Source organism: Elephas maximus, chromosome 5, assembly GCF_024166365.1.
Source record: "Elephas maximus indicus isolate mEleMax1 chromosome 5, mEleMax1 primary haplotype, whole genome shotgun sequence".
NCBI lineage: Eukaryota > Metazoa > Chordata > Mammalia > Proboscidea > Elephantidae > Elephas > Elephas maximus.
Window position 1 is genome coordinate 139,788,881 of NC_064823.1, and position 23,831 is coordinate 139,812,711.

General features: G+C 38.8%; 1 protein-coding gene across 4 annotated transcripts in view; it reads left to right on the top strand.

Annotated features, from left to right (window-relative positions):
- The window catches only part of PPARGC1A (PPARG coactivator 1 alpha), an 830,369-nt gene that overhangs the window by 801,789 nt on the left and 4,749 nt on the right, over window positions 1-23,831 (top strand). For all 4 annotated transcript variants that reach the window (XM_049886435.1, XM_049886432.1, XM_049886434.1 and 1 more), the window contains 5 exons: window positions 2,382-3,297; window positions 3,841-3,945; window positions 4,331-4,451; window positions 17,864-17,985; window positions 18,331-18,482. In XM_049886435.1, coding sequence (XP_049742392.1) covers window positions 2,382-3,297; window positions 3,841-3,945; window positions 4,331-4,451; window positions 17,864-17,985; window positions 18,331-18,482 — 1,416 coding nt within the window. The remainder of the gene's footprint in view (window positions 1-2,381; window positions 3,298-3,840; window positions 3,946-4,330; window positions 4,452-17,863; window positions 17,986-18,330; window positions 18,483-23,831) is intronic.

Consider the following 23,831-nt stretch of genomic DNA (forward strand, 5'->3'; position numbering starts at 1 on the left):
ATTAAAATTCAAAAAGAGATAAGACTATATAGTGATACCTGGTATCAAGTGAGTGATCCTGATAGGAAATTATTAAAAAAAAAAAAAATTACCCTAAACTGGGATGATTGTGAAAAGATTCATGAGGCTGAATTTTGGGATGTTAAATGTCATTTTCCCCAATTCAAGGGTTATGTCATTTAGCATATTCGACTGATATTTGGAAACCCTAGTGACAAAGTTGTTAAGAACTGTGTCTGCTAACCAAAAGGTCTGCAGTTTGAATCTACTGAGCCCTTCTTGGAAGTCCTATGTGGCTGTCCTAATCCGTCCTATATGAGTCAGAATGGACTTGATGGCATGTGCTGGGTTTTTTTTTTTTTTTTTTGGACTGATATTTAATGAGCAAAGAACGATTAGCACCATTGTTGCTTTAAGCATCTTAGCCTTCCATGAGAAATATTTGAAGACTAGCCATTTCCTTGCCAGGAGTCAGTGTCTTTACATTTCTTATAATGATACTTGAAGTAATATGTGATAGAGATCAGCACGGCTAATGGGAAAGTGCAAAAGGTAAAGGAAATAAGTACAAAGGAGAAAATACAGACCTTAATGAAATTTCTTAGATTGATTAAAAAAACATATTCATCCATGAAGAGGGAACAAAAGGATAGTATGCTTCGGTGGCACAGGCGTTTCATTCAGTAGTATAAGTTACCTCCCCGTAGAAGTCGTATCGACAGGTAAAGAACAAGGTAGGCGAAGGACAGTAGCTGCTAATAACAGGAGAATCTGTGGAAACTTCAGGTGTGGCTTGGAGAGAGAGAGCAATGACCCTTACTCTTTGTGCCTGTATCTCCCTGCCTGTCTTTCTGAACTTGTCTCGGTTGGAACTCCAAAGCGCCCTTTCTTCCCTCCATTGGAGAGAATTAGCTATGAATAGTAAAAATTGCCAAATGCTGGTATACCATGTATCAAGGACAAAGTTAATTTCTTCCCTCTCTTTGTTGTAAAGTAGGAGAGAGACCCTATCTTTCTGTTCATATCAAAATTTCATGTTTCCTCTGACCTACTTGGTTCTTTATATATATATATTCTTTTTTTCCAGCAAGGTAGGATTTTTCTACCTTTCCTTGAAACATATAGTTGCCTTGAGTCTAACCCCAGGCTTGTTAGCAAACTTGAAGTTTTTTTTTTGCTGACTAGCATTCACCTATTCTCCTAAATAGAAAGCGTATTGTAAACGAAAATGTTCCCTTGTAAGCATGAAGTCATTTGAACTCCAGCCTGCCCTTCTTCAAAGTTTCTTGGACTCTGGAGCCATCTCACAATTATTCTTCCCCGACATAATGAGACAGGCAGGACTTACCCAGGAGTGAGACGTTAACGGGAAGGCAACTGTGCTTCGAAGACTTTTCCAAAGCAGCTTCTGATGGAATTTTCTACCCTTGTGTAAAAAAGCCAGAAAGGCAACAGACTGATGGGTTTTCTCCCTTCTTCCTTTGTTTATTTATTTAATTAGTCAGATGCTGAAGCTTGGATTTGTTTCAAACCCTCAGCCTCATAACCTGCACTGATGTTGTGTTCTGAATAAAATGGTCTGCTGGGACTGCAATATTTAGTGTTACTGTTCACTTAGGTTTCTGTTGCAGAACCATATTTTAGACAGAATGTATTAGTTATGCTTACAAGAATGTATTATACCTACATTAGCCATGGTTTACCAAGTTAATGAACTGTGGAGACAAAGAATCATTGCCATCAAGTTGGATAGTTGCTCTAGTTCCCTGTATTAGCCCATTGTATTTTACTGAACTTGCTTTGACGTTACATATTTCATTCCCACCATGCTCCCCATTTGCTGTCATCCCACCTTTTTTTTTTAAGCACCTAATTATTTGGCTCCAAGGATATATCTTCTTGATGGTTCAATGGACCCTGAGCCACTTGCATCCTCCACAACATTCTTTTCAGACAAATGCTACCGAGGCTCTTCTGTGATTCCCTTGAGTCCAGCCATGTTAATTTTCCACAAAGTAGCCTATGCGATGTCCTTGAAAACGTGAGCTTGGTAATGCCTGATGCCATGGAGGCCAGTGGTGACGCGTCCGTGTTTTCTGGGAAGCAGGCTCTGCTAGCAGTGTTGTTTGAAATACGAACTATCACGGCTCTCACTGCAGCCTGGCTTTCTAGATCCATCTTTTCTTGGTGACAGAGGCTTAGAGGAACAGAATCACTTTTGTAGGTCTTGTCATGAATTTAGTTTCTTCTTCTTTACTCAGTTTTAACCCTTGTCTGAAATCATGGATAAGTTAGGAAACATATCCTGGTGTTTATATCTGAATTTCTTTTCTGGAACCTGCTCACTCTCCCTCTTTTTTTGTTTTCTTTCTCTGCCTTAGGCCTAACTCCACCCACAACTCCTCCTCATAAAGCCAACCAAGATAACCCTTTTAGGACTTCTCCAAAATTGAAGTCCCCTTGCAAGACTGTGGTACCACTACCATCAAAGAAGCCCCGGCATAGCGAGTCTTCTGGTACCCAAGGAAACAACTCCACCAAGAAAGGTCCCAAGCAATCTGAGTTGTACGCACAACTCAGCAAGACCTCGGTACTCACCAGTGGACACGAGGAAAGGAAGACCAAGCGGCCCAGTCTGCGGTTGTTTGGTGACCATGACTATTGTCAGTCAATTAATTCCAAATCGGAAATACTCATTAATATATCACAGGAGCTCCAAGACTCTAGAAAACTAGAATATAAAGATGCCTCCAGTGATTGGCAGGGGCAGATTTGTTCTTCCACAGACTCAGACCAGTGCTACCTGAGAGAGACTTTGGAGGCCAGCAAGCAAGTCTCTCCTGGCAGCACCAGAAAACAGCTCCAAGACCAGGAAATCCGAGCCGAGCTGAACAAGCACTTTGGTCATCCCAGTCAAGCTGTTTTTGACGACGAAGCAAACAAGACCAGTGAACTGAGGGACAGTGATTTTAGTAATGAACAATTCTCCAAACTACCTATGTTTATAAATTCAGGACTAGCCATGGATGGCATGTTTGAGGACAGCGAAGATGAAAGTGATAAACTGAGCTACCCTTGGGATGGCACGCAATCCTATTCATTGTTCGATGTGTCGCCTTCTTGCTCTTCATTTAACTCTCCGTGTAGAGATTCCGTGTCGCCACCCAAATCCTTATTTTCTCAAAGACCCCAAAGGATGTGCTCTCGTTCAAGGTCCTTTTCTCGACACAGGTCCTGTTCCCGGTCACCGTATTCCAGGTCAAGATCTAGGTCCCCAGGCAGTAGATCCTCTTCAAGGTAAACCTTGTCAAAACCCACCTAACACACAAGGCTTTCCCAGGAAGTTAAAAAAAAAAAAAAAAAAAGCATTCAAACCCCACAGCCAGCCCAGTATTCCGAGTACTGCTGGAACTAACGAGATTGTTGTTACACACACATTCCTTCCCACTTTCTCTTAAATCTGTCAGCCCTGAGCTTGGTGCCTTGAGCCAGTCAGATCAGAGAGAGCAATTTGTAAGAAACTTGCTCATCTAACTTTTTCCATTACCTGGAGAGCTGCCCCGTGCCAGCATAGTTGAGATCCATGCAAGATAAAGCTGACAGTGTACCAGACCTGGTGCTCAGTGGTAACATCAATAAGAGTCGCTGAGAGAGAACACATCATTCCCAGACCTCTAAGCTGACTAGATGATCACAAACTGTCACTGGGAAATCTCACTGGTCGCTAAGAAGAAAAAGCCGGTTTTTCTAACACAGCACGCTAGAGGATGCTCAGGATTGCCAATAACTTGGGTTAAGTGGCAGTTGCAAATGCCTTTTTGTTTTTCTCCTTTGTCCCAGATCTTGCCACTACTGTGAGTCAAGCCACTGCAGACACCGCATGCACCGAAATCCTCCCTTGTGCGGGAGATCACGCTCCAGATCACCCTGCAGCCGTAGGCCCAGGTAAGGAAGCACCTTAGTCTCCTTTGGCTCCTTTTATCCCCTTTTTTCCTAAAATAGCCAGTTGTTATCTAAAACCAGGTCTTTGAATTGGCTCATGCTGATTCAAACCCCTGCTGAGAATTTGCATTTCTGACAAGTTGCCAGGAAGGTATACATAAGAATCACCTGGGGATTTTGTTAACACATAGATTCTGATTCAGTATAGCTGGGGGTGGCAATGCAAATTTTCAGCAGGGAACCTGTTAGAAAGGCAAATTCTCAGCAGGGGTTTGAACCAGAATGAACCGGTTCAAAGCCCTGTCTAAAACCCTGCCCCATCTATTATTATTCATTTTGCTCCTGCAAGTTGAGGTGGTTGACTTAATAATGAAGTTATGTTTCCCAGGTATGACAGCTACGAGGAGTATCAGCACGAAAGGCTGAAGAGGGAAGAATACCGCAAAGAGTATGAGAAGCGGGAGTCTGAAAGGGCCAAACAAAGGGAGAGACAGAGGCAGAAGGCAATTGTAAGCAGCTTGGAGCTAACTTTCATTTTAATGGAGGGTTTCTTTATCTTCTTTTTTCCTTTTGTAGATTAGAAAATAAAACTAAAACAAAGACTTCATTAGAAGAGGCTGTATTCAGGGTTTTTTGCCTTTAAAATATCAGTGTGTCCTTAATACCTCTTTATACAGCTTATTGGAAAACAAAATGAGAAGCCAGTATATTTCTCATTCATGTTTTCATTTCGAAGTTCACTACTGTTTTCAAAAGTAGAGGGAGAAGAGATTTCTTTAGTCAGATACTGGTTTCATCTGCGCAGGTGATGGATTTTCCTTTCTGTTCCCTTTTGCTTCTTCCTTAGAGTGAAAGATGAGGAGGTGTTGTTGTTTGGTCTCAGTTTGCACCCTTTTGGCAAACAGGAGGATTGAATCGCCCATTAAGAGACAGGGTTCAAATTAGATTTAAGGGATGCAATAGAGAAAGGCTTGCTCTGAAAGTCTTTTTTTTCTTACTTGTGCTGAGTCAACACCTAAACGGACTGTTGACATGTCTCTATTTCTTAAGAGCTACTTTTCAAGAACTCATTATGTATTTCAGCAGTATTTGATGCAGGGTGTTATGTTCTCTTGACATACAAAAAAAAAAGACAGTACTAATTCCTTCTATATAAAGACCCAGCTTACATCACTCTGGTTTGTGCTCTATAACAGCTGCTTACTAATGGGTAGACTTCACCCCAGCAACCTAACCAGTAACCAGTTGCCCTTGAGTTGATTCTGACTCATGGCCACCCCATATGTGTTTGAGTAGAACTCTGCTCCATGGAGTTTTCAATGTCCAAAATTCAGAAGTGTATTGACAGACTTTCTTCCAAAGCTCCTCTGGGTGGACTTGAACTTCCAATCTTTTGGTTAGCAGCTGAAAGCATTAACCAAGTGCACCTTCCAGTTCCCTACTACTGCTCATAAACCTAGACCCTGAGTGGCAAATATGAGGCACTCCCATTGTCAGCCTCCAGTACATGCCCATGACAGACATTTGTAATCGATCATAGAACTCTTTCCCACTGAGCCCTCATGGTGCCTTAGGGTCTTTCCCAACATGTTGTTCCAGGGGGCCATGGTTAATCAATCAGAAATGGCACTGCTTTTGTTCACTACAGCTGTGGCCCTGCTGTGCTAGCTGCTAAGACTAGTTCAGTGAAGATCAGCTTTGGATATATCTTGCCTGTAAGTGAACCAAGGTTTAGAAAAATTATATTTACTCATAAAGGTTAGATTTATATGGAACCTTTAAGAAAACTCACATCAACACATTCTTGAAACAGTTATATAAAAGAGCTGACTAATGGAGTCAAAATCAAGCATTGGCCAATAGTTAGCAGCTGGACGAAAAAGATTAAATGAGAGATTTGTTAATCACAGGCACTCAAGGAGAAAGAAGCCAGCAGTAATGGAATGCTTAGGCTAAAGGTCAAGGGTGGTTGCTGCCATTTAACTTGGAATCTGCCCACAACTGAATCAGAAACCTTGTGCAAATTGTAACACTTTTCCTCATTTTTCTCAACTTTCAAATGAGCTGTGATATTAAGATCTGCTGGGGTATCATTACTTAACACTTAAGAAGACTAATGAAAATTAATAATTCAATTTTTCTACTATTGCTATATTTAATTAATAGCCTATTCAATAATTATAATAACTCACATTGATATAGTGCCATACCGTTTACAAAGTCTTTTAATATGGCACATTTCAGTTAATCTTTACAGAAGAGAATCATGTTGAGCAAGCATGTAGGGAAACAGTAATTTCGGTGTTGGAAAATTTATATTTTTATACAATACCTTATGATTTTCCCCAACAATATGATATTAAAGAAAGAGATTAATAGTTTCATCATGCATTTGCTCACTGGAGCAAAATGCAATGCAGCTATGATGAAAGTCAGATTATGATTTTATTCAAAAAATGTGTAGATAAATGACATCTATTTATTTTATATACACCAAAGTTAATATGGTGCCAGGCACTTAACTAGGATGAAGAAAAGCAGGCAAGTGTCTTTTCACTAATTTGACTCTTGTCAAGTAGCTTGAATAGTGTGATTGGCCTATATTCCATAGTCTATGCCTGAGCCAAAGCACTCTTGAGTTCACTAGCCGTAGATTGGAAGCAGATACCACCCTGTCTTCCCTAGGCCTGACCGATGTTGACTCATTCCTTAATTAATTCTATGACAAAGACAACCTTTATCAATTCCCTTTGAAAGAGGGCTTATAGTAGTGCATGTATTCTTGGCTTATATATAATTTTTATACATTAATCAGACACTCGTGAGAATTTTGGCTTCAAGATTTTTTTTTAATAATTGTGCTTTAAGTGAAGTTTACAAATTAAGTCAGCCTCTCACACAAAAACTTATATATACCTTGCTATATACTCCTAATTGCTCTCCCCCTAATGAGACAGCCCACTCTCTCCCTACACTCCCTTTGTGTCCATTACGCCAGCTTCTAACCCCCTGTACCCTCTCATCTCCCCTCCAGGCAGGAGATGCCAACATAGTCTCAAGTGTCCACCTGATCCAAGAACCTCACTCCTTACCAGCATCCCTCTCCAACCCATTGTCTAATCCAATCCGTGTCTGAAGAGTTGGCTTCTGGAATGGTTCCTGTCCTGGGCCAACAGAAGGTCTGGGGACCATGACCACTGGGGTCTTTCCTGTCTCAGTCAGACCATTAAGACTGGTCTTTTTATGAGAATTTGGGGTCTGCATCCCACTGCTCTCCTGCTCCCTCAGAGGTTCTCTGTTGTGTTCCCTGTCAGGGCAGTCATTGGTTGTAGCCGGGCACCATCTAGTTCTTCTGGTCTCAGGCTGATATAGCGTCTGGTTCATGTGGTCCTTGCTGTCTCTTGGGTTCATAATTACCTTGTGTCTTTGGTGTTCTTCATTCTTCTTTGCTCCAGGTGGGTTGAGACCAATTGATGCATCTTAGATGGCCGCTTGCTAGCATTTAAGACCCCAGATGCCACTCTACAAAGTGGGATGCAGAATGTTTTCTTAATAGATTTTATTATGCCAGTTGACTTAGATGTCCCCTGAAACCATGGTCCCCAAACCCCTGCCCCTGCTACACTGGCCTTCGAAGCATTCAGTTTATTCAGGAAACTTCTTTGCTTTTGGTTTAGTCCAGTTGTGCTGACCTCCCCTGTATTGTGTGCTCTTTCCCTTCACCTAAAATAGTTCTTATCTACTATCTAATTAGTGAATACCCCTCTCTCACCCTCCCTCCCTCCCCCATCTTGTAACCGCAAAAGAATGTTTTCTTCTCGGTTTAAACTGTTTCTCAAATTCTTATAACAGTGGTCTTATACAGTATTTGTCCTTTTGCAGCTGACTAATTTCACTCAGCATACTGCCTTCCACGTTCCTCCATGTTATGAAATGTTTCACAGATTCCTCACTGTTCTTTATCAGTGCGTAGTATTCCCTTGTGTGAATATACCATAATTTATTTATCCATTCATCCGTTGATGGGCACCTTGGTTGCTTCCATCTTTTTGCTATTGTAAACAGTGCTGCAATAAACATGGGTGTGCATATATCTGTTCGTGTAAAAGCTCTTATTTCTCTAGGATATATTCCAAGGAGTGGGATTGCTGGATAGTATGGTAGTTTTATTTCCAGCTTTTTAAGGAAGTGCCAAATCGATTTCCAAAGTGGTTGTACCATTTGACATTCCCACCAGTTCCAATCTCTCCACAGCCTCGCCAACATTTCTTATTTTTGTTTTTTGGATTAATGCCAGCCTTATAAAAAAAAAAAAAAAAAAAATTTTTTTTTTTTATGGGAGTGAAATGAAATTTCATTGTAGTTTTGATCTGCATTAATGGCTAATGATCGTGAACATTTCTAATGGCTAATGATCGTGAACATTTCCTCATGTATCTGTTAGCTACCTGAATGTCTTCTTTAGTGAAGTGTCTATTCATATCATTTGCCCATTTTTTAATTGGGTTATTTGTCTTTTTGCAGTTGAGTTTTTGCAGTATCATGTAGATTTTAGAGATCAGGCGCTGATCGGAAATGTCATAGCTAAACACTTTTTCCCAGTCTGTAGGTAGTCTTTTCACTCCTTTGGTGGAGTCTTTGGATGAGCATAGGTGTTTGATTTTTAAGAGCTCCCAGTTATCTAGTTTTTCTCCTACATTCTTTATAATATTTTGTATACTGTTTATGCCATGTATTAGGACTCCTAACGTTGTCCCTATTTTTTCTTCCATGATCTTTATCATTTTAGATTTTATATTTAGGTCTTTGATCCATTTTGAGCTCGTTTTTGTGCATGGAGTGAGGTATGGGTCTTGTTTCATTTTTTTGCAGGTGGATATCCAGTTATGCCAGCACCATTTGTTAAAAAGACTGTCTTTTTCCCCCATTTAACTGTTTTGGGGCCTTTGTCAAATATCAACTGCTCATGTGTGGATGGGTTTATGTCTGGCTTCTCAATTCTGTTCCATTGGTCCATGTATCTGTTGTTGTACCAGCACCAGGCTGTTTTGACTACTGTGGCAGTATAATAGGTTCTAAAATCAGGTAAAGTAAGGCCTCCCACTTTGTTCTTCTTTTTCAGTAATGCCTTCTTTACCCGGGGCCTCTTTCCCTTCCACATGAAATTGGTGATTTGTTTCTCCATCTCATTAAAGAATGTCGTTGGGATTTGGATCGGAATTGCATTAAACGTATAGATCGTTTTTGGTAGAATAGACATTTTTATAATGTTAAGTCTTCCTATCCATGAGCACGGTATGTTTTTCCACTTATGTAAGTCTCTTTTGGTTTCTTGCAGAAGTGTACTCTAGTTTTCTTTGTATAAGTCTTTTACATCTCTGGTAAGAATTATTCCTAAGTATTTTATCTTCTTGGGGGCTACTGTAAATGGTATTGATTTGGTGATTTCCTCTTCAATGTTCTTTTTGTTGGTGTAGTGGAATCCATCTGATTTTTGTATGTTTATCTTGTATTCTGATACTCTGCTGAACTCTTCTATTAGTTTCAGTAGTTTTCTGGAGGATTCCTTAGGGTTTTCTGTGTATAAGATCATGTCATCTGCAAATAGAGCAAGATTTTTTTTTTTTTAATTTTGTTTTTGGAGAGCAGATTTATAAAACTACAATATAGAGATTGTTTTCTACTTTACTAATAGGGGGAGCCCTGGTGGTGCAGTGCTTACAAGCTACGGCTGCTAACCAAAAGGTCAGCAGTTTGAATCCACCAGGTGCTCCTTGGAAACCCTATGAGGAAGCTCTACTCTTTCCTATAGTTTCGCCATGAGTTGGAATTGATTTGATATCAATGGGTCTTACGAATACAGTGACCTACAGGTAGCAAGTGTTTAATAGAGATTTTGGATTACTGTTGAACCAGTTCCCACTTAGGCAATTAATATGCTTTTTCTGGTTAACATAAATGAAAACTCATGACTGTTTATTTGAGAAACTTTGTGCTAGGTGCTTGAGGTATAAAATTAGGTAAGGCAAAGCCCTAGCATATAGACAGTTTCAAGCCTACTAACACATAAAGAAGCACAAATGGGCAATATGGTGTGATGGGTGCTATACTAGAGAGTATGTGTAAGGTACTGTGGTGGTGGTGTATGGTGGGCACCCAGGCCAGGAATGATGGAAGGCCTCCCAGGGGAGGGTGAGATTAGTCTGAATCTTAAAAGGAGGGAGGAAAATGGTTTTATAAATTTGTGTTGTCCAATATAGTAGCCATTAACCACATGGCTAATTCAGCTAGTCTTAATTAAGATGCACTATAAGTGTGAAATACACATTGAATTTCAAAGACTTACTACAAAAAAAGAGTGTTAATATATCATTAATATTTTGTATATCTATTCCAAGTTGAAATGACAATATATTGGATACATTGAGTTACATAAAGTATATTATTAAAATTAATTTTATCTGTTTTCTTTTTACTTTTCTTAATGCGGCTATTAGAATATTTAAAATTACATAAACTGCATTACATTTTTATTGGACATTGCTGTTCTAGACAGAGCCCGTAGCTCATACCAAGTGTCAGGAAAAGAATTAAGCAATTCTGGAGAACTTGGTAGACACCAGATCCTGAAGGGTTTTGAAATCTTCCTTGAAGACATAGTGAAACTATTCAGTGATTTTTCCCACTGGAAGAGAGCCTAATTCATTTCATTTCTCGAAATAGTCTGCTTTCTCATACCATAATGCATTGGCAAACTGTATCTTTATGGACTTGGGTGCTGGGGTACTTGCAATGATTTCAGACTCATTTGACTAAAGTAGCTTGAAAAGCCATTCATGAAACAGCCTTGGAAGCTAGGATAGTCCACCTAAGTTTGGCAGGTAGGTGATTGCCATTCAGATTTTTGAGACACCCATAAAATAATGAATGAGTAACACGTTACATTTGGAATTTCTTGGGTGCAGTGCTGGATCATCCATTAGTCAAATCGATCACGTACTTCGAGTATCAGCAAAGCAGTACAAAGGAGACCAAAACAAAAGAAAACAAACAAAAAAAGAAGAACACTAAGCCTGTTGCTGTCGAGTTAATTTCAGTTCATAATGACCCTATAGGACAGAGTAGGACTGCCCCACAGGGTTTCCAAGGAGTGGCTGGTGGATTTGAACTGCTGTCCTTTTAGTTAGCAGTCGTAGCTCTTAACCACTGTGCTGTCCTACCAGGGCTCTGTACAAATGGGAGGCTTCTAAATAAATAAATAAATACAAATAATAATTAAAAAAAAAAGTCTTAAAATTATTTAATGACTGATAGTCTTTGTCTCTCTTGTTTTATATTTTGTATTGCTTTTATTTGTTCCATAAGAAGGAGGTGGGTCTGGAGGAGTCTGTAAACTTTTCAGTTTTTTCAGCTCTAAAACTCTTAATCCTGCCCAATTTGAGTACTGCTCAACTTGAGTGTACCAACTTAATCCTGTCCACCTTGAGTCCAGATAATAAGATAATTAGTTATTACTATATATTGTGGTTGACTATTGCCATCGTTTCCGTTGCCAGTTGGCTCCAATTCCCATCTGAACTCATTCTCAAAAACCAGTTCACTTTCTGCTTTTCGCAGTCTCATAAGCTTGAAATAATTCAGGTCGCACTGGAATTCTGCAAGCCAGAATTTATTATTTAATGACTGAGCTGTCACTGCTCTAATTTCTTGTGGAGTTCTAAGTCCAACTCTATTTGCTATCTGCACAGTTTTCTGCCAGAAAACGTGATAATCGAATGTTAATTCAAAGGGCAAATCTAGATGTGATGATGTGGTTTAGCGCTTCAAACCCAAGCCAGAGAGCTGGGCAATGACTGTGCCATTTCATTTCTCTTGTCTCCTGGTCAGTATGCAGCTCAGAGCCAGAAATAATGCATTGTCATTGATAATTATAAGCTTCTTCCAAATGGAAAACAAACAAACAAACGAGAAAGCTCCTTCATTTCTCAGAGATACCTTTTTGGAGAAAATAAAATAAGTTTATATTCAAGTCTTTTTTTTCCAGAGAAATTTCATGTGGGTGAATATGTGCTCTATTATGAATCAAAGCACATCATTTAGAAAATTCTCAGTTTTGTCAAAAGTAGCTAGGCATACTCTCAATCTATAATTTTCATGTTTTCTGACTGATCAGTGTGTTTATTTGCATCTTGGTTCTTAAACACCTAACATGGATTTGCTTACATTTATGCAGCCTTAGACTCTAAGCAGGAATATTCCTTAGTGGTACTTGGAAAGGGGTAACTTTGGAAAACTGAATGGTATGGTTTTCTTTCCTGAGAGTAGCTGGTACTGAATTAAATAAGTGCAATCAATATTAAGAGCAAGAAAGCAAAACTAGTTTTTAGCATTTTGTCAGAGTTTTGGCGTTTGTGTCCATCCATGTTTTTCCATGGCCATCCATTCTTCTCGCTTGTTTCTTTTAATGAGAGCATCTAGCTACACCATTACTCTAGAAGGGTCGTGGGATTAATCATTTGTCTCATTTTGGGCGTTGTAATTTCCTTGGGATTTTTGAGGAAGTCAGGTTGCAGCTAATCTGCAATTGGACAGAAATCTCTTGTTGCTGAAGTTAATATGCCATTTTCTTGGCATGGGAGGAAGAGTGTTAACATTATTTTGAAATGGAAATTTAGAAAAAAAAAGTTCTGAGAGCCAAAATCTAAATTAAATTAGTTTTTTTCTCTTTTCCTTTTGTTCCTTAGTATTACAGTACATATTAGTGAGACAACCTATTAAAAAAAAAAAAATCAAGCACAGTTCTTGACACATATTACATCACCAAAAATCAGTTGTCGTTGAGTTGACTCTAACTCATGGCGACCCCATGTGTGTGTCAGAATAGAAGCATACTCCACAAAGTTTAGGATGGCTGATTTTTTGGACATATTCCAAACCAAACACCACCATCAAGTCAATTCTGACTCATGGTGACCCTATAGGACAGAGGAAAACTGCCCCGTGGGATTTCCAAGGCTATAAATCTTTACAGAAGCAGAATGCCACATTTTCCTCCAGTGGTTTGGACCCATTAGAGTTTAATAAACCTTAGTTTTCTTACTACTTTTCTTCTTTTCTTAGCCAAACCTCTTTTATCAGGAGTAGCTTTTGTCAAGAGTAGCTTATTATTTGGTGAGAATCAACTGTTGTATGTTTTCTCCAGGTAACTGGGAGGCCCTATCGTCTTTTTGATATAAAGAGTTTGATAATGCAAAGTCAGTTAATTCAGTCAGTTTTTATTTTTTCTTTTTTTATCCTCCGTATTTTGATATAATGAGGTTTTACTATACCTGTTAATGCAACATAAATCCTCAATTTTATTATCCGTCCTATCAGCACACTAGCTTTTGTGAAAATTGAAGCTAAAAGATATTTGATAAATATTGCTTCCTCCTCAATACTGAAAACTGGTCTGAAAATCATTTTTCAAGGAGCTTTTTTTCCAAAGGTTTAGAGTTCCTCCAAGCCTTTAAGAAGTTTCAAATGTTATTAAGCATTTTGATTTCTGTTCCTTTCATGTCCTGTTTAGAAATTAATGTCTTGAAAAATTGGCTGCAAATGTTAAGGTTTTTTAAAGATATGAAATCTGTTCATCTGTCTAATAAAACTGCAACATGGTAAAAAAAATAATCAGTTCTCTGCTAGACATTTTGGCCAGTCTTGGAAAGAGTTTGGTCTTTGCTTTTTAGACCTTCGGATGCTTTGTGTTTTCACTACAGCACCAGGAAAACTGAGTACGTTAATAATTTGCCCAAATGAGGATTTCAATACATATTCAAGCTCTGATCTTTGTAAGGTAGCACAGGCGTGGCCCCATTCCTGTGTTTCATAAAAGATAGGCAGATAGGTAATATAAGTGATTGTAGACCAGCCCTTTGGATTGCTGTTTCTCCCCTCTAGATTGTGTTTTCTTTTTACTGCGGGATGGATCAGTTTCCATCATAAAAGATCCTTTGGTTTAACTTCTTTGTGGTATCATTGTTGCTTGCAACTTTCTATAAAGCAGCAATTCAGAGATTGTCCCAGTGTGTCTGCATATGGCCGTACATATGGTCGATGTTAGCTTTAACTTCAAATTTCCTTGAATAGATAGGCTGTGTGTATTCCCATAATGGTAGTTGAGCAATTTCTTTGTGATGGTTCCATTTCTTTCCCTCTCTTCTACATTTCTCCATCCTTTTGCTCTGTACAGTGGTAAACTTCCTAAAAGGATCATTTAAAAAAAATCCATAACACCCGTGCAAGCAGGCGCCAGGAAGTTTAGATAACAGTCCCATCATATTTGGCTGTTTGGCTAGAGCTGGCCTTGTAAATAGAATGGAATGCACTGTTATGATTCCCCTGCTGACGTGTGCAATGCTACTTCAGAGTGAGCCTTACCACCCATTTATATTTATTAACCTCCACGATGTGCTGGGTGCTCTGGAGCAACCCAATTACAGCCTTCAATTGAGACATACAATCTACATGGACGCGAATCATGCAGCCCGCTCTGTTGGCTCTACTTCATCTGGTCAGTTACTTGGGCTCAATAACTGTTGTCAGAAGAATTGTGTTTTACCAAACTGTTTCAGCGGAGTCCACCTCTGATTTCCAGAGTTGATTTTTAGAAGCGAGAGCTCTGCCAACATGTCGCTACTCCACATTTCTTACACTTCAACCTGTAAACACGAATCATAGAAACTCTTGTCAATTTACTCAGCAGAGCTACCTGGGTGAGGTCTTATGATAAAGCATTCAAACCTGCTTTTCATTCTCCATTGTCTTGGAGAGTCTCAGAGAGTAAGGACCACACTTAGGCATCTTTGATGGAAATATAGGTTCAGGGTAAATGTTAAAATGATTAATTGATTGATTGATGATTGATTGATTTTTGAACCAGTACTTATTGAGACTCCTTGTTTCAGAAACCAAGCAAAACTCTCAGAAAAGAGTAGCGAATTGGACAGATACGGTCTCTGCTTTCATGAAACTTTCATTGCAGTAGCCATGAAACAATGAATAAGCTTATCAATTGTTTAATTATAATTGGGCACAGAACAATAAAGGAGAAATAGAATGTTCTATAAAAGCAGCTAATTGGAAGCCTGGCCTCATCTTAAGTCTTGGGAATGAAATGATTGTTAAGCTTCATTTAAGATTGGTGTTTGTGGCAGAAGGATCCCTGGCGGTATGGTGGTTAAGAGCACGCTGGTATCCAAAAGGTTGGCAGTTCGAACCCACCAGCCACTCCATGGGAGAAAGATGTGGCAGTCTGCTTCCAGAAAGATTACAACCTTGGAAGCCCTATGGGACAGTTCTACTCTGTCCAGTAGGGTGACCATGGAGTTGGAATCAACTCGAGAGCAACAGGTTTTTTTTAGCAGGTTTGTGCAAGAAGTTGGGGGGCAGTGGAGGAAGAATGTCCCAGATAGCAAGCAACAGCTGTACAAAGGACTTGGGGAAAGAAGGAGCATAGCATATCCTGGGGACTGTTAGAAGTGTTTAGAAAATAGAGTAAAAGAAAGGTTGTAGGAGATTAAGCCAGTAATGAAGACAGGGCCAGACAGAATAGGGCCTTTAGGACCTTTTAATGATTTAGATCTTTACTTAAAGCAATGGGAAGCCATTAGAATGTTTTAGAAGTGATGTGATCAGATTCTTGTACTCTTAGCAAAAACTACTCTGACTGCAGTGAAAGAATGGATTGGAGGAGAGTAAACATGGACTCAGGGACCCAAGTCAAGAGACTGTTATACCAGTCCAGAAAGTGATGCCGGCAGCTTGGTTTAGAGGAGATGGAATAAAGGAGACAGCCTAGAGAGAAACTTAGGAGATAAAACCAGCAGGACTTAATGAATGATTGGATATATGGAGGTAACTGAGAGGGAAGGATCAAGGATTGCACTCAGGTTTCTGTCCTGAAAAACTGTTGAGAGGATGTTAACTTCACTGATTTTAAGAACACTGGAGAAAGAATAGCTGGGGAGAATGGGAACCTGGAGAGTTTGGTTTGGGCTGTGTTTGTCAAGTTTGATTTGCCTACGGGACATCCAAGCTGTGATGCCAGGTAGATAATTGGTTGAGTCTGAAGCTCAGAGAAAGTGCCCTGAGGAAAACAGAAAGAAATATGAGTGCTGCATATGGTAAAAGAAAATGAGCCCTGATGATCAGATCTCCTAGGAAAATACTGCAGAGTGGATGAATTGTTCAGTTGCATTGTACAAACCTTCACTGAGTGCCCGTTCTTGGTCAGGTGCTTTGCTAAATACCAGACATGTGGAAAGGAAGGGCATTCAGTAAATTCTGTAGACTTCTCTTTGCCTTAAGACTTTACTTTTTCCAGCATTCAAGCCAGAGGACTCTTTTTTTTTTTTACATCCAGAGAAAATTACTAGACAAGCTAAATCTGTATCTTAACCAGTTGCCACTGAGTCAGTTCTGACTTATGGCGATCCATGTGTGTCAGAGTAGAACCACACCATAGGGTTTTCAATGGCTGATTTTTCTAAAGGAATACCCCGGCGCTTCTTCTGAAACACTTGTAGGTGTATCTGAAACTCCAGTCTTTCAGTTAGCAGCCGAGCGTGTTTTCCCTTTGGACCTGCTAAAACTGTACCTGAGTCCTGTGTTTTTCAGTCTTTGCTTCAATCTCACTTAAATCTCTGTAATCTTAAATTCATTTCAGTTTTGTTCATCCTTCATTCTTCATATGAGCTCTTTATATTCTTTTAAAAACAAATTCTCAAGTTTTGAGAGTTTATCATTACCTTTGGCCTCGTCTGCTTTGAACAACACATACAGGATTGCTTCTTACACTAAGAATGCATTCGTGTTTTTAAAGAAGGAATTCATCCTCAGGCCATAAAATATTCTCCGTATATTTTATAGGTTATAAATTGCTGATGACTTTTAGATTATGTTCATATTGACTCATTTCGTGAAAATTAGGCCATGCCTTTCCAGTCTGGTCTTGAAATCAGACTAGATTCATTGGCAAAATGTGATGTATAGCTCCTTTTATTTACTCTTATTCTTCTGAGACCTGTGGCTTAAAAGGGTTTACATTTTAAGGCAGTATTTCTCAACTTATTTTCTTTAGAATGCCTGCATCATTGGAATCACTGGATGTGCTTGTTAAAAAAGCAGATCATTGAACCCCATACTCCGAAGTAATTTTTCGGTACAGCTGGGATAAGCCCCAATAATTTGCTGAGGCACCTCAGATAATTTTTATTCATACTAGAGTTTAAGAGGAGCCCTGGTGGTGTAGTGATTAAGTGTTATGCAGCTAACCAAAGGGTCAGCAGTTCGAATGCACCAGCTGCTCCTTGGAAACCCTGTGGGGCAGCTCTATCCTGTTGCTATGAGTCGAACTCAATTGACGGAAACTTTTTTTTTTTAAAGAGTTTAAGAACCACTGTTTTAAGAGTTGTCAATATGTACATATACATCTCATTACTGGAGTTTTGAGTTAATGAGAAATTAAACATCTGCATAAGCCAGGTCTGTTTCTTAGCTATTTTGAAGACTAATCATCAAGTTACAAGTGTTAGATTAATTACTGTTTACCTATTCAGCAATCAAAAAGATCATCATTGCACAGATTTCTTTTTAATCCATAAAAGTTCATGTGGAGAAGAACAAGAGATGGACTGAAAAGGTCAAAGAGAGAAGTGCAGTGGGGTGTGTGTGAGAGCAAAGTGATCAACATTGAGAAATTGAAAGTAAAATTTGATTCAAGTGTAGTCTTTCACTCAACTTTAGTGTATGTTTTGCTCTAAACTGGGATGCTCTGTGAGTCCATATTGTGCATGATTGCGTCTTTCTGAATGCTTCTAGAGACTCAACTTCTTTTCGATCTGCAGAACTAGCAAAAGTCTCTCCTTACTTTTCCCCATAGGAAGAACGCCGTGTGATATATGTTGGTAAAATCGGATCTGACACAACACGGACAGAACTGAGGGACCGTTTTGAAGTTTTTGGTGAAATTGAGGAGTGCACAGTAAATCTGCGGGATGATGGGTGAGAATCTTCAAGATTATTTCTTGTTTAGAAGCTGACGGATGTAAAAAATGATGGCCATAAGATTACTGGGATGGGAGTTGCCAGTGTAAGTGCTTTGAAAGATGACATGTTGAGTTCAAAACCTTATTTATTTTCTTTCATCCCTATTTATTAATCATTCTAGTTGAGATTTCCTGTCCCAGAAATAAGTATTTAGCTGCTTGACAGGACAATCACGCAGATAAATGGAGGCAGTTGTTCAGACGTTGGTACTCTCAAAGTCTCCCAGAGTAGAAAGGGTTATAGTTATATATGCTAATACTTCTTAACGGGCTGTGAACTTTTCCCCTTTGTCCAATGCAGAGACAGCTATGGTTTCATTACCTACCGTTATACCTGCGATGCTTTTGCTGCTCTTGAAAATGGATACACTTTGCGCAGGTCGAATGAAACTGACTTCGAGCTGTACTTTTGTGGACGCAAGCAATTTTTCAAGTCTAACTATGCAGACCTAGGTATGGATTTTATTGTACGTGGAATGAGGAATCCATAATGTAGAGCTCAAAACGGGAACAAATATAATCTGTCGGCACCTCAGGTTGGACCATCATTTTACTAGAGGGAATTTTGAATACAGATTTTATTTTTAATGTGCGAGACAGTTTCAGAAGCGAGAAGCTTAGGTTTTGGCAACAAAGGACTAAAGTAAATTTTTTGTGCTGTCTGCCCAGGTGCTGAAATTCTCCAGTGTGTTTTTGTTTGTTTGCGTTTTTGTGGAGGTGTGTGGTATGCTTATGTTTTATGTATGCATATGTGTGGGGGGCGGGGTATTGTATGTGCATATGTGTGTGTGTGCACGTGTGTGGGGTATGTGTGCATGTGTGTAAGTGTATGTGTTTGTAATCTGCCTACGTGTTCCCTGCCTACCCTGAGTCCTTTTGTCAGCATCATAGCAGCGTCACTGTTGTATGGAACAAAATATACAAAAGTCTTGCTCTTTATTCCCTTGTTATTTTACAACCTCTTAGAAGTATTTCGTTTTCCATGCATTGCATTTTGAGAGGGAAAAAATAACACTTCATAGGCTAAATCACACTATTTTTTCTTACTTGAAAACAAAAGGCAAAAATAAAAGCCCTGTCAGTTTTTGAGCTTGCATATGCTGGGCACAGTGCTGGAAGATTTACAAACATTTTTTTTTTTCTCATTTAATTACCAGAACAATCCTAAGAGGTGGATATTATTATTACCATCACCATTTTACAGATAAAGAAACTGAAGATTACATAGGTCTTCCTTTTTCCTGTTTTCAAAGTTGTGCAGACTCAAGAGGTAAACGTCAGAAAATACAAAAATTTGTTGAGAAGAAAAGTGAAATCTCCTATCGGATTATTACTCAGTGATAGTAACTACTGTTACCCACTGAATGACTTGCCTTCCAGTATTTTGTCTCCGAATGTCCAGTGTCTTAAAGTTGAGGTCATATTATCTACGTGATTTTTAAATTCTTCTTTTTTTCCCGTTTAATATTATATAAATGCATTTCCTCCTATGATTTGCAGGATTCAAATTAATACATCAACATATTTTAATGGTTGCACAGTGTTCTGTTGGGTGAACGATACCATTATATTTAGTCATTCCATTATAGCTGAGCATTTATTCTATTTTCAATTTTTGGACATTATAAATAATGCTATAAGGAATATCTTTAATTTCCTTTTCAAATTTAATTTTATCCTTCTGGCACATCATTCCTTGTCTAGTGTGCATATTATAAGCCTTTACATTCTTTCAGGAAGGCAGGAAGGTGGCAAATGTATTGTGGCTATGATGTAATTATTTAAATGACTTTATAATCGTCATACGAGTAATATATAAATCTATTTCTCAGCATTGTTAGAAATCTATCTGCACTAGCTTTGGCTTGGTATAAGGAAAAGAATGACTACCAAATATGGGTTTTTTTTTTTTTTTTGGTCTCCTTTCCAATGAACTGATGTCTTCCTAGAGTAATTGCTATAGGTGGTATACATTTTTCAGAGGGAATATGCTATAATTCACTTCCCAAGCTAAATAGATAGTGTAAAGCAGGGGAGAGGCAGCTGAGTGTTAGAGAGATAGGGGCCTAGGGATGAAAATATAAAAGGCGGCAAGTCATTTGTTCAAATGTTGTCTGATAAAAACAGCTAAGACAGATTGACGTCTTGAGTTGATTTGACTTATTTTCTTCAGTGATGAAGGCCAGGGTGTTTCTAGTCTCTCAAAACATCTAGAGTTTAAAATAAGCTACCTAGAGTAGCCTTTAGATCACGATTCATCACTGGTAGAGGGAGGATTGGATGGTGTTTCCAAATTGAACTAGAGGCTCCCTGAAATATTTCTAAGAAGAATGCTTCCCCTCCCATTATCCTCCCTGCCTAGCCAGCAACAATAGAAACTCTGCCATGATACTTTCTGAAAAGTATGTTTGATGCTCAGTGTAGTAGCATGGGTTTTTTCAATCCCCTCGAGCTTTGCAATTGCATGAGGAGTAGTTTTTTATGAACATAGGCATGGTGTAGTCAAAACAGTCCTAGTTTTGGAATTCTGCAGCCCTGATTTGAAATATGCTTAGGTTCTAACCTTGACCAAGCAACTCATCCACACTACCCGCCCCCCGCCACCCTGCTTCTGGTTCTTCATTTGTAAAATGAGGATAATCTTAATATACCTTACAATGTCATTGCTAAGATTAGGGTAGCTATGATTATATTTCCACCACCCATCGGTCAGTTTGCCACACTGTGGTAGCTTGTGTGTTGGTACGCTGCTGGAAGCTATGCCACCGGTATTTCGAATACCAACAGGGTCACCCATGGTAGACAGGCTTCAGTGTAGCTTTCAGACTAAGAAAGGCCTGGCAATCTACTTCTGAAAATTAGCCAGTGAAAACCCTATGGATTCACAGAATATTGTACAAGACTTCAGCTCACTTACTTTGGACATATCATAAGCAGGAACAGAACCTCATAGAAGGATATCATGTTTGGCCCAGGATAATTTAGTTTACCAAGACAAAAAAAGTAACCTATCATTTTAGATAAATTGAATCTTGTTTTTTAGTTGCTCCTGGAAATTAATTTAGGTCACACATCCTCTTTCTCAACTACTGTGGGTAGTTAATGGATAGCTGCAATGGTGTTAAAGCAAAACATGAGGATTCCAGATACTATGTATAAGCCAGGGTTACAAGTGAGACATGGAATTTAAAGTGACTTGTTTAAAGCTACCGTGGTGAAGCCAGGATTTAAATCTTGTTTCTTTATAAATCTGTCCCATGATCATAAAGATGGTGCAAGGCCAGGCAACGTTTCCTTCTGTTATGCATAAGGTCACCATGAGTTGGAGCCAGCTCGAGATAGCAACTAACAACATGAACCTGTAGCCTGTGTGCCTTTTTGTCTACTGTCGTATAAGCAAATGAATCTTTCTCAAAGACCTTGACGAACGTCTTAAAGAGGAAAGACAAAGAAAAATTAAACTTGGACTATAGGACAAGAAGAGAGGGAATTGGTCAGTATAAAAAAATAATAGTTTTGATGAGAAATTACTTGTGGTGTAGAACATGAACAAATATGATGAAATAAATACCACGGTCATCACAAATTCTTTATTAACTCAAAGAAATTAATTACTTTATCAACACCATGAATATATAACACATATACCCCAATTCAAGAAAATTTATGCAGCAATTTTAATTGATCACCTACTTTGTGCCAGTAGTTTTCTAGGTGCTAGGAATATAATTGTGAAATGATTTATTTCTATTAAAGCAGGATTGTTATTTACTGGCAATTTATTTTGTAAAATAATGATTTTTATTTTATTTATTTAATATTTATTTAGTTATTATTTTAATAAATAAGTTGTTCCTGTCAAAAATATTCTACTCTCTTACTTTTGTTTCAATATGTTAATTCAACGGCCAAGAAAGGAACGTTACTGCCTCAGGAATTGCATGTAACCACATTCTATTTTCACGAAACCAAAAAGGTTGTGTGGGTACCTACTGTGTGCCATAGAGTATATTAGTGTGAAAGTAGGTCTATTTGTGAACAACGGCCATCCTATTTTACAATGAAGCCACTCTTGAGAACCACTGTTCTAAAATATAGTTTTAGTGTTTGTAAACGAAAATACTGAAAGGTGGAAATTCTGGGCTGAATAACCCAAAGATAGGAAAAATTAAATATTTAAAAAAATTTCCTCGAAGGAAGAGATGACCTGAATGCATATTCTAGATGGTTCCATGCTTGACCTTTGGTCAGACAGGCTGTCCTCACTGGGAGAATCTTTCTTCTTGGTCCATGAAGCAAGTGGAATTCTGATTTCAGGCTAATTTCTAGCAATGAGTAGGACTTTTTTCTTTTTTTTAATCCCTAGCAAAAGATTTTGGTTTGAGCAACAGCTGCTCATGAGGCGTTAGTATTACAAGTAAACCATTCATTAGCCTATGAAGGGACAGGTCAAAGCAAGTGTACTTTAAGAATTGAGCATTTCAGATATTAATGAGGAAATATTGACCATTCTTGTCTTTGCTTTAATGTGTGAAGTGGTCTGTAGTATTTGTTGTTGTTCTTCCCTGGAAAAATTTCCTGAAAAACTCAGTAAAGAAAAGGGATCATAAGGGTGAAATAAAATAAATAAGTGAAGGAATTTCCTTGTCTTTAAATCAAAGTTCGTTCAAATATTGAAGCTGAGAAGGGGAGAAATCAACCTTTTGCTGGAGATCTTGAGGGATCATAACCTCTTCAGCGAAACACCTTGAGAGGTCAATGATTATGCCTCCAGAATATCTAGTATTATACTCTTCTGTCACTTTGAACATTTCCATTCTGGGTAAAACATGACATGTTCATCTTTTAGTAGGCTTGCTAATTTTTCATCAGAAGGGTTTTGTTTCCCCTGCATCTCCATTTCCTCTTCAAATAAGTGCTTTCAAAGGAGTGAATGTATTTGCAAGAGTCTATCATATTCCTGAATATTCCATTATATTCCCAAGGGCGCCCTTTCTCACTTGCCAGACCAGCAGAAATATCTGATTTTGTCATACATGGCAGTGGAGAAAAATCAGAAATATTTAACAGAATTCCACTTCACAGTCAACATTGCTAAAACGTATCTATTTTGTTAAGGTCTATTTGAAATGGTATGTGGAACTTTCCACAAAAGCTAACGAAAGCTAACTTGGACTAGTTTAAGGACCAAAAAATAGAAATGACTTTACTTGTACCCTTATATTTTTCCTCTCCTCTGATTGAGTAAAGAGGCTGAATTTACCCTCTCTGGACATGAGACAGGCAGCCTGGGTGGCACAAATGATTAAGTGCTTGACTACCAGCTGAAAGGTTAGCAGTTCAGATCCATCCAGAGATCCCTTGGAAGAAAGGCCTGGTGATCTGCTTATGAAAGGTCACACAGTCCTGTAAATCCTGTGGAACACAGTTCTACTCTGCACACACGGGCTTACCGTGAGTCAGAACTGTCTCACTGGCAACTGGTTTGTTTTTCTGGATTCGGACACGAGGCAGGAATCCCTGGGTGGCCCAAATGGCTAAGCAACTGACTACTAACCAACAGATTGTGGTTGGAACCCACCCAGAAGTGTTTCAGAAGAAAGGTGTAGCAATCTGTTTCCAAAAGGTGACATGCTTAAAAACCCGATGGAATGCAATTCTACTCTGCTCGCATGGGGTCACCATGAGTCCAATTGACTCAACAGCAACTGGTTTGGTTTGGTTTCCGGTTGTACGTGAGGTATATTCCCCTGGAGTTTTTAAACTGGGGAGAGTTTGCGCTACTATTACTGCAGTCACCTG